Source organism: Poecilia latipinna, unplaced genomic scaffold (genome assembly GCF_001443285.1).
Source record: "Poecilia latipinna isolate Pla-1442-1.1 unplaced genomic scaffold, P_latipinna-1.0 Scaffold5355, whole genome shotgun sequence".
NCBI classification, from domain to species: domain Eukaryota; kingdom Metazoa; phylum Chordata; class Actinopteri; order Cyprinodontiformes; family Poeciliidae; genus Poecilia; species Poecilia latipinna.
Window position 1 is genome coordinate 1 of NW_015117971.1, and position 11,827 is coordinate 11,827.

General features: G+C 42.1%; 1 protein-coding gene across 1 annotated transcript; it reads right to left on the reverse strand.

The window, feature by feature from the left end:
• Window positions 1-1,161: 1,161 nt before the first annotated feature.
• Window positions 1,162-7,156, reverse strand: LOC106943481 (tumor necrosis factor receptor superfamily member 21-like; the record flags this gene model as incomplete). Its single annotated transcript, XM_015026790.1, has 2 exons — window positions 1,162-1,740; window positions 6,439-7,156. Coding segments are annotated over 2 exons (1,297 nt in total), but the record flags the coding sequence as incomplete, so codon positions are not given.
• Between the last annotated feature and the right edge of the window lie 4,671 nt (window positions 7,157-11,827).

Genomic DNA, 11,827 nt, shown 5'->3' on the forward strand with positions numbered 1-11,827 from the left:
TACTTTGTCCATCACATAAAATGTGAAGACGGTAAAATTTGTGGTTTGTGCATATATTTTGACAGTGCACTATAGAAGCAACTCTAAACCATTGAACACAATCAGCACAGCAGACACAAGACCGGAACCGAAGTCCTCTTATCACTGTGTTTGGTTGGGTCTTTTTTTTTTTTTTCAAATTTTATACATCTTCTTGCAAAGCAAAACTACAGCAAGGAAACATAATTTCATTGACATACATCAATAACACTCACACTGACACACGCCACCGTACTGTTTGGTGTACTCTCCTCATTGCTTTCTCTCCATATATCTCTTTGTTGTCCCGTAAGAGACCCGATCGACCCAATAATGTGCCTTGCCAACCAAACAACTACCCTGGTTCAGCTGAAACCAGATTATTCCAGTTCTCTGTGGGCTGTCACTGAGGGAGCACAATGTGAGAGAGGCGGGTGGCTCAGCTTCATCTCTACAACAAACACTTACACACACACGCACACATCCATACACACTAACTTTCAAAGGGGAAACCTGAGTGTATTAACCGAGAGGTGTCCCTTAGTTTTGGGTCACCTCTTTATAAAAGAAAAGAGTAAGAGGACCGATATGAAGGTGACGGAAGCAGAAAAGAAAGTTCATGCTAAGGTGAAATTTGAGAACTGAGATCTGGAAGTGAACCTGCGTGTAGACATTGAGAGAGGACAGCAACAGAAGGGTGGTACAACAGGGTCATGTCCTCATTTGTGTAACCACCGCCCTGCACAACATGTGCTCAGGGGTACAATTGATTGGATTAGAAGCTAACAGCAGTTCAAACACATCAACAGATGGTTCCACATCAGCAGATGCATGTCGTGACCCTTGAGTGGAACCGCGAGTGTGCCGCAAGAATTCAATATTTATTCATGAAAGCTAAAACTGTGAAGCAGATTAAGGCATCACTGGTGAGATTCCGAGAACGTCCCAACTATGGAGTGGTTGATACTTGTTAGACATGTTCCTATCCATCATCAGCACCAACTATGTGAAAGGGAACTACTTGTACCTGTTCCGTGTTTGGCACACATATACATAGATATTTATACATGGCTAAAAAGTAACCCATCAGAGTTAAAGCAGTAGGCTAAATGCTAAAACTCAAAGAAGAAGTCACAAGCTTACCTTGGCCATTGGAGTAGTAGTAGATCCACTTCTCTCTGACCTGTGTTGGAGTCCCAGATGTCTTCTTGTGAATTGCCTTCTCCATGATGCTGCTTGGGTCCTGCATGGGGCCCTTCTTCAGCACCCGAGAGCTCCTCTTGACGCTGCACACCACGATCACGACCAGCACCAGCAGGAGCAACAGAACTATCATCCAGGGCAGGTGCTCGTTGATGTCAAAATGATCGTGCATGGTCGGCCTTGGTGACCCTCTGCGGTTGGGCCTGTAGTAGTTGGAGGCTTCACCCGCATTCCCCGAGTTAACCACGTTACTGATGCTTGTTCCAACCCTAACTACTTCTGGGCCTACTGGACCCTCCATTCTTGGTTTATTTGCCCCAGGCTCAGGATCAGCATCAGACTTGCCCAATTCTTGCTTGAGATCCATGGCTTGCTTTCGAGCCACTGACAAGGGAGTCCATGACGCTTCCTGATTTGGTGGGGTGGGGACGCCAGAATGGGTAAGCATTAACTCCACTCCTCCGTCTTCCCCGCCTACAGTTTTCCTCAGTTGAATGGCTGCTGACTGGCTCAAGGGATCTGTGATGTTTGACAATGGATTTGATGGAGACAAAGATATAGTAATAAGATGAGGAAAAGGAACACAGAGCTGGTACACAAGAGATAAGAAGCAACAGAGACACAGAAATAGGGAATTAAATTCACTCAATTTGAAATATGCTCGCCCTGATCATGAAAACAGAAGGTATTACAGGAGGAAATCCTCATCCAAGCAAACAATCTGGGATACTAGCATGGTAACCAGTGGTAGCTTCTTTTCTCCTTTATCTGTGTGCAGCATTTACTTAGGAAGAGCCTACTACTTCTGAGGTGTTGAGATGGTTAGCGCCATATTTTATAAAAAAGTAACCCAAAAAAAATGAAACAATCAATAGGGGAAGACTGCTGGTGCTGGATAGAACTTACTCTTGGTTATCATCGATTGCTCGCATGGATCAGGGTTCCATAGCGATATCTTATGTTTTAATAGACTAGGTTAAGCATATGTCCAATTGAGTGAATTTAATTAGATTTTTTGAGGATATCAATTAGCTGACATGACTGTAGAGCAGTGGTCTCAAACTCCAAAAGTTGTGTCTTTCAACTTTTCAGCCCAGCTGGTATCAATATTAGCTCATTAGCAGAGCTCTGTAGAGCTTGGCTTCATGCTAGTGACACAGTTCAGCCATTTAATTCCAGTGTGTAGAACATCTTCACTCCAGTCCAGTAAGTGGCAGTATATGCACTTAAGTAACTTTGTCAACCACAAATAAAACTTAAAAGAAGAGAGACATCTAGAGGTTGCAGGACACCAGCCCTTGAGGACTGGAGTTTGAGACCACTGCTATGGAGAAATATCTGATACTTAATCAGGAAAAGGTGTCACTCTACAGGTTAATAAAAATACTCAGGTAGGGTGTTGTGCTTAAGTGACGTTTGATTGGTATAAAGCAACCCTTAGCAACAATTGAGAAAGAAGAACTTTTTCCAATCTCCTGTTGTCCAGTTTTGGGAAGCCTGATTATTATTTTTTTGCCCCAAGCTCCTAAAATTAACCGGTGCAAGTTGCAACTTGCTTCAAAAGGTCTACATATTGTATGTTCAGAGATGGTTCCACATAGCTTGGTTTCAATAGTGGTCATTTAAACTACTGCTGTCTTTCTGCTATTTAAACAAATTTTGCTCATCGTCTCCTCAAAGCAGGAAACTATGCCACATTGAGTCAATTGAAACCTCTTTTTTTTTCGTTCTGATGTTCGAATTGAGGTGCATCAATGCATTGAGTTCCTTTAGTGCGGCAGGATGATACCCTGTGGCTACTGAGTGTACATTTCAGGCTTTGCAAGAGAATGATTTCAAATTTGTACCATCACTGCAGAGTAAAAAACTAAAAAAAAGAAAAAGATAACTGTAATGCCAATTAGCTTGTCCCCAGAAGTTAAATTTGGAGACAACAAAACACACGCGTCACACAAAATATGAACCATCAAGCTGCAGCTGGGTTCCCTGGACTGCAAGGACCCTTAATCTCTGTCTGCTCCCACTGCTTTGCTCCAGCCCCAATGTGCCCCGGCTGGTAATCACACAGCAGATGAAGTCCAAAATTGCTCACACCACAGTCTGCTTGTTGATTAAATTGAAGCCAGGGGACACCTAATCAGGATTCGACTCAGCCGAAGGAACAGTTTGAAAAGTCGTCCTGACCGACACTTCACAGTCAGTGCTGGACTCATCAGTTAGGTGAGGGGCAGTTAGGGTGGTGTGTTGCACCCAACACTAACAACAGCTGCAGAGTTAGTGTTCTCCAGGCATGGAAAAGAAAAAGTGGTTTGTCAATGTCAGTGCGTCACTTCCTGCCATTGATTATCGATGCAATCTCCAGCACCTCCCTGCTGCTTTCTGTGCTTCAGCACCCCTAATGATGATGGGAGCTGAGTTGCATAATCTCTAAATTGTCATTCAGATGTGTAATAATCCTATTTATCCTCTCATCAGCAGAACATTGCCCAGGTGTGACTCTAATCCATAAATTAAAAGTGACATTTTGACCAGAACTCTAAAGCAGGGAGAGAAAGCGCTCAGTGACAAACACAGGGAAACAGAAGGTGTTGGGGCATTTCAGAGTCTTTGGCTTTATACATACACGCTTCTGAATATGTAGCTGTCAAATGTATGACAGGTTATGTGGCTTGATTATCTTCCTAACCAAAAACTGTAAGAAAAAAAGTATCAACTCAATCAAAAGAAGTTGAAGTGAAAACCAGTGTGGCAGATGTCCCATAATGGAGAACTTTGCATTAATTGTGCCAGCAGTGTAAAACTAAGTAATTTCTATTTATTGGACAACTGCTTGGCTCCAGATTTATGAGTCTCAAAGGACAAAGCTAAGAGCTTTTAGTCCAAATTGAGTCTACTGACAGTAATCCAATTAGTTTTCAGGGCTAACCACATAAATATGTCAATAAAAAATACCTTTGGCTTGGTATTGATGTATTGCTATTATTATTATCATGAGTTATTTGTTATGCTGCGGGCATTTATAGTTGACAGGCAGAAGCGTACATGCTGAGCATGTACATATGTCTAAATGTGACTGAAAGTGTCATGTATATAACAGTTTGACTCCAAGTGGACTAGAGAAAATTCATTTAAAATGCATCTAATGCAAGTTTTTAAAAGTTATGGAAGTTAGTTGCATAATCATTCTATAGTGTAAAAAGATCAGCTTGGATATATATTTAAGCAGTAAATCAATCTAATAAATTCATCTATGATGGGTTGAACAAACAAATCTCATCAACAATTTAATTTGGAGCGGCCAAAGCGCATATCTTTTTCTTTCTTACTTTTCTTTAATCTGCCACTATGAAAATTACAGTTGATTTTTCAGTATTAAACTTTAATACTGAAAAATCAACTGCATACTTTGGTTTTTTTAATGTTACTGGAGCTGATTATTTAGACAGACAGGACGTTGGAGGCACCAATCATGTTTCGACTTTTACTTGTTCTAACACTATTTTAAGCTACAAAAGATTCACTGATAAGCTAATTGTTTTTAGCACAACATTTCCAGAGTCCAATCAGATTGTTTTTTGAAAATATTGTTAACCTCCAGAAGGCCAAGAGAAGCAGCTTTGTCGTCCGTCAGTGTTGTTTGCAAATGTTGCTTGTGCGTTAGATTTACAGGCGTACCAGAAACACAATACAAAGGTTCCTCCTCTGGGCTTTTGTACGTAAACGACCAAATTGCATTTAAAAAATTTTCCGTGTTAAATTCCATGTATTTAATGAATTGAAATCACCAAGTTAAAGTCTCGGCTCTGGCTTAAAGGGCCTGGAAAAGCCTGCAGCCCACACTGTGTAAGGTGGATATAACAATCAATGTAACATCTCTGCTGAACATTTCTGGTTGCTAGGAGATGTGTGATGTAACCTCCAATTATCTGAGTTATAGAAAAAAAAAGGAACAAACTGACTTCCTCTACAGAAACTTTACAACTCAATCTAATCTTCCTCTCCTTTCTGAATGAGGGTGACCACCCACCCCCTCCTCTACCATCGGTAAATAGCAGGTGTAAGCTAACAGCCCCCACCAATCCCCCCCCATGGTTCTAACAGCTCAGACGGTGTCAAATTAACTGGCTCAAAGGCCATCGATCCCCTGCCAACACAAACAGCAGTGACAGTATTATGGCTGTGGGGGGTTTAGTGGAGGAGAGGTATGCTAGTTATGGATGGTTGATTCTGAGAAATGACTGCTTGGCTGGCTCAGACGAGCATGACGTAAGAACGGGTAAGGACATGACGAGTCCGGCAAACCAACGGGAAAATGTAGGGGAACTACCGAGGGTTTTTTCTCTACCAACAGGAGAAAAAGAAAAGAAGAAAGATGAAACAAGAGGACAGAAACAACCTTGAGTCCCCTTGAAAATGCAATCATTCCTGGCATACAGGGGCAGCCTGCTGTTTCCGTGCCAACAGATATCCCACCTATGAGAATTCTAGCCTGGATGAGACAGTGGAGGGGTGGGGGGGGGCATTTGTGCAATGAGGATGCAGCACTTCAAAAAAATACATAACCTGCAGCCATGTAACAGTTTTCAAAATGTTTCCACATTTCTTCATGTGCAACAACAGGCCTCAATGTGCTTTGCTGGGATTTTATGTAATAGCAAATTAGCTCACACATAGTATTATAGTATTAAGCTTTTTTTTACTAACAAAAATGTGACATACATTTTTATGAAGCCCTTCCTAAGTCAAGACTTTGTAAAGTCAGCTTTAACTCCAGCAACAGCTGTCGGCACTTGCTGGAATGTCGCTACTGGTTCACATTTGGACACGGAAGGTTTTTCTTTTCAAAATAGCTTCATGTCAGCCAACGATTATGTAGAGAATACGCAAGAGTCTATTTCCAAGTCTCGTTGCAGTTTTTCATTTTCAGGTTTAGACTTTGACTGGGCCATTTTAACATAAATAGGCTTTGAACTAAAACACTCCACTGTTTGTGGTCATTTTCTTAGTGGTAAGTGAACCTTAAAACTTCCACACTTTTAATTCTTCAAACAAGTTTTCTTAGCAAATGCAGTCACTTATGTTTCATGTCATTTCTCCTCTAGGGATTTGATTTTACTGAGACAAAAAAAACAAAAAAACAACAACAAAAAAAAACAGGAAGTTAATCTGAATAGGAATTCTTCTCAACAAAAGAGAAGTGCATGATGGCCGCCTCACCTTTACGTTCATGCCCATTCAATGATGGGGAGACCGATGACATCATCGTCTCCTGAACAAACACAGCCTGTGCAGGCCCCAGTGGAGTGGTCGGGGGGACAGATGACAAAGTGGCAGAAGGGGGTCCACACACGTTATCCGTTTGTCTTGTCCCTGGTGTCAACAGCAGCCTTGCCAGAGCTTTGCAGTCTGTGTGATTTCTGCAACTCATGGCGCTGGATTCCACCTGAGAAAACGTGCCCTTCGTGCACGGCTTGCAGAGAACGTCTTCCTTTTCGTTGCCGCGCCTTTTCACCCGGGTCCCGGGTGGGCACAGGGAGTGGGGCTTGCACTCCAGACCACCGCTCTTCAACAGGAATGTGTTGGGCGGACAGGTGCAGACTCGGTCCTGGGTGGCCATGCACGGCGCCTTCTCGATGAAGCCTGCGGGACACGGAGCCCGACAGCGGTGGCATTGCTGGACGCCGTTCTCGCCCCGTGTGAAGGTGCCACTGGGGCAGGGGCTGCACTCCCTCACTGTTGTCGGAGAGCAGTGGACGGAGACGTAGGTGCCTGCTGGGCACTTGTCACAGACCAGCTGGGTGCCAGAGTCCCGGTCTGTGTGCTGATAGTGGCGTGGAGAGAGGAGGGGCTGGTCGTCTGCGGTGGATGTGGTCAAAGCTCGGGCTGAGATGTCAGCCACCACCGTGCACAGGAGCTGAGAGGAGAACAAGAAACATCAGATCAGTTGGTTTAGAATATAAATTATTTTCATCTTGCTTTGGTAGGATAATCTGACATCTGCTTTCTCTGTTCGGATGGTAGTTGAAGACATTAGTGTCAAAGTTACTAACGTCACTCTTTCGTCCTGATTTGTCTTAAAGTGGCTACACAAGGTAAAAACTGAAGGGTGTTAAGTTATAGTTATATCCTGAAGCCTCTGCCATCATAGAATTCCTCATAATGAAACTCACTGACTCATCCTGAGACTCAACCAGCACAGAGTTTATGGGCTTTTTGTCACAGCTGATGATTCATCCCCCAGTGTAAGCTGTAGTTGTTGCTTTGCCTCCACAGAATGCCCTCTCACCTCTCCTTGGAAGTTGTCAGCTTCCTAGATTTGGTGGAATGACACACACCTCTGGGTTCAACATCACAGACAGACTGAGTCATGCATGTGTAACACTACCTGGAACACGAAAGGCACAGATCTTCCACTCGAGAGAAACTTAGTGCAACGTTTCGTAGCTTTTTTTAAGTTTTAACTCTCAAACTAAAGATGGTAAAAGCTGCTCCACACGGTAAAGCTGTGTGGTTTAAAAAGTGTAATACTTTCTGAAACAAATGGATCATACAACCTGAACTACACTAGTAGAAAGTGGTCTACTGGTAAAAAGTGTCATGTAATGTACATATGTACATAGCCTGAGTCAGTTAACCAAAGTGCCTTTCATAGTCGTAAACTGAGGGTCGGACATTCTGTTTTAGGATTTGCTGCAGGTATTCCAGGTTCTGCCACCATGTTTGACTGCATGTATGATGCTGTTTCTCATAAATCTTTTTAGTTTGGGAACTTTGTGGTGGTGCAGTTCATGGCACTGCTCCCCTGGTGAAAGAAGATCCTGGCTTCTTCTTTGTGTGGATTCTGCATGCTTAACCATACATGTTGTCTATGGCTGTTGGTGCTGTGAGTCGATCTGTTGCTTCGTGATAGACTGGTGTACTGTTCATGGTGTACGCAGTGCAACCCTGGATTGTTGAGCAGGTATTGAAAATGGATGGATGTTTCAGTTGTACACAACCCGACAGGACAGAACCTTCTAAAGAATCCCACTTTTGTCTCGTCAGTCCCCTGAATATGTCCCCAAAGATCATCAGATGTTTTTTTAGCATATGCGCAATGGGACAGGGTGTTCTTTTGAGTCACTAGTGATTTTAGACTTGGAACTGTCCCATGATACTATTCTTGCTGCTGAATCATGAACACTGACATTAACTGAGTAAAGCGAGCCCTGTTGTGGTTTAGGTGTTTGTCTTTTATGAATTCCAGGATAAATCATTGCTGTGCTATTGTCCAATCCAATCAAATTTGACATCACTCCTACTGGAGTGATGTTGTTAGGCCAGTCCAATAATTGAAACGTTTATTATCCATACATGTTTTTAACATCAATGGCCCCTGTATGGCTCTGACTCTGGTTTACTAGAGTCCCAAAGCTTTCAAACTGGCTTTTCAACCCCTTCCAGGCTGAGAAGTGTAAACAACTGTTTCATATTGGCTCCAGTTGGTCAGCATAGCTAAAATTTCTTTAATATAAATACAATCATATTTGATAAAGTGCATATTTAGTCTTCGGAGCTTATAGTTGTTTTACAATGACAGTTGTTTCCCATATTTTTAAGTCTTTTTTAATCTGTTAAAGGGCAAATACCTTCCTTAACCCTTTTTAGCCTTATAATTTGTATACCAGTCCATGTTACTTAGACACTAAGTCTTCACTAGAAAGATTTTACACTCACATTGGAGGTGAAAGGAAAAATCTGTGGTATGATTGGAAATATTTTTAAAAAGTGATTTCCAAAAAATCAGTTCTTATAATAATTACAGAAACACCAGCAATACCTTCAGAGCTGACAGGGTTGACCTTTCATCCACCAGTCTGCTGCCCTTTCATCACCACAACATCCATTCAGTCCATTGTGTTCATTCCCAGAACCTCATCCATAAACATCAGAGCATGCTGTCAACATACAGCATCCAACTCTGTTGCGTCACTGATATCAATGCGTTCATTCACATCCATGTTCAAAGTGAAAAACTTCAGGCCGGGAGCGCGTGTCATGGGAAAATGAGAACATTCTGCTGGTTCCAGGGAACAATGGACAATCTGCCCCGGCTCTCTCTGCTGGTTTAGTCTTCAGAATCACCTCAGCTTGACCCTTATTGTTGTGGACTTATTTACCAATCGGTGTGAGTTTTGATCAAAAACCTGAAATAAAGGATAAGTGTTCTATGTTGGAAAAGGTACTAAATACCCAAATGTCAGTGGGTAAATGTGGAATAATTCTGAAAAATTTGTAGTTTTTTCCAGTACTAAGATATGCTGTTCATTCAAAACGTGTACACACCTGTCTTACATTGGTGTCATCAAAACTGTCATAAAGAAACACACTAGTACGCACTACACACATATTCTTGCAAATCCGTCAGCATTGCATCAGGTTCTTAGCAGCCATTTTGTTCCATTTCAAACTTAATTATCCTGTATTTTCTGTAACTAAAGTTGGCTGACTTCACTGTGCCATGGTCACTGCTGTCATCATAAATCTCCATAACCAAACCGCTAATATTTTCATGTAGAAATATACTGATAAATTACCAAAGAATGTGAATTTACAATAATAGCGCAATTCCATTTTTAGGTACAGTGTATGTCTCAGACAGCAAGAATATGCTGTACCCTTCTCTTGACTGATACCTTATAACAGTGATGCTCCTCTGCAAACTATCCATAGAGTATGTCAGAACAAACCTTCAGGGAGAGCAGAACATTGACTACAGTTCATTAAATCAGCAAAACATTCACTTAAGGGTGTGCAGACTTGTGCAATCAGTCTCCTGGAGTGTTTTTATGTTCTATATTTTCATATTTCAGCCCCAGAAGAAAATACTCACCAGTTCTTTTAAGACTGAGAATACAGGGTTAAAAAGCTACTGATTGGTCCAGGTCAGGACTGCATCTTTTGGGCTTTCTAAGCAGACAGATTCCAGACGCCTCAGCACTTTTTAACCATATGGAGCTAAGCACTGTGACAGCTGCTACTCAGCATGTTAAGGGAGCAGTGCGATGGGCTAATGGCAACTAAATACCTGCTCCTAATTGACTGCTTGTTCATATCTGTGTCTCCTTCCCTGTGTGGTCAACAACCCCCCTGCCTTCATCTAGACTAAAATCAGCCCTGCCATTTAGAAAATTTAAAAAATGCAAAGCCATCAAAGACACAAAGCAAACAAAGTGCAGTGCTAGCATTTTCACACTACACACACACACACTTAGAAAAATGCACACACACCGCATGGAGTTACTGTCTGGAGCCAGTGTAGCAGCCACCTCTGCTGATCAGCACTACATTAATCCATTTCAGTCCTTCTGCTGCCAGGGTTGGGTCTTTCCTGCCAACTCCTCCTCAATCCGCCTGCACCACTAAATACGTGATCAGTCTGGGGCGCAGGACGGCCAACCAATCAGAGACCATGATTCAAGGTGGGTTAAGCCTGGGGAAAGGGCAATTTTATTTACCCCGACCTCAACCATCCCCTCTGCATACAAAATTGACATGCATGTGTTATCCTAAAGTCTCTGAGTCCCAAGTCCAAACTCTGTCACAGATTCAAAAGAAAATGCTGAAGTGTAGTAAAACTAAACGGAGCTCTGTGAGGTCTTTAGTTTTTTGTGATTCTGCAAAAGTGGGAATTCAGATAAATTCAACAAGTACCTGCATATTATTTGTGTGAACGCATAGTGGTAAGTTTGTTGAAAATATTTCTCAAAAAATGGTCAAACTGAAAACATTGTGTTTCAGTAAGTGCTACCTCCCACCAGCAGGTGGCAGTAGTTCTTATGGCCTCAAAAGGCAAAGTTTTTCCACTACCTGTGGTAAAACCCAGCATAAAAGTAACAGCTGCTCTTTGTTCTCTAATGTTCCCTAAGGGCGTTTTCACACCTGACCGTCCAGTAGCCTGTGGGGGCGCTGCAACAAGAACCAATGAAGGAAACGACATGAACATTTCTGAAGAAGAACTGAGTGGAACATCCTTCTTCACGAAATGCAAACAAAAATTAAATTGTAGGATTTCTCTTTTTTCTTTCTCAAATGACCACAATCCATTTCTTCCGCTAGCGCTATGTACACACATTTGTTTTGGTTGTATTCACCCAGAATGCCCTGTGCTATAGTCCACTTCCTGCTTTTGGTGCCGTCTCCCGTCCAGTAGGCGTTCACAAACCACGCCAGAGTTTATTTCAACCGTGCTGAGCGATAAGTTTGTATGCGGAAAGAGTTTGGTCCACATCTGAGTTTGATTAGGCGTTCACACCTCCCAAATGAACCAGAGAAATGGACTGGAGTTGGATTAAAGCGGACTAAACGGGTGGGATGAATGAACACCCCACCCCTAAAACAACATTAGAGAACCAGAAACTGAACACCTGTAAAAATTTTGAAATGACGTAACTCTAACTGTTCTCTGTTTATTGGCTTCTGAAGCCAGTTGGTTGTACTGACTTTTAATTGAGGCTACCAGTGTGAATACGAATGCATCCCACACTATTTGATGTGGACTTGTAAAAAAAAAAAAAAAAAAAAAAATTTTTATATAATAATAAAAAATAAAAAATAATAAAAAAAA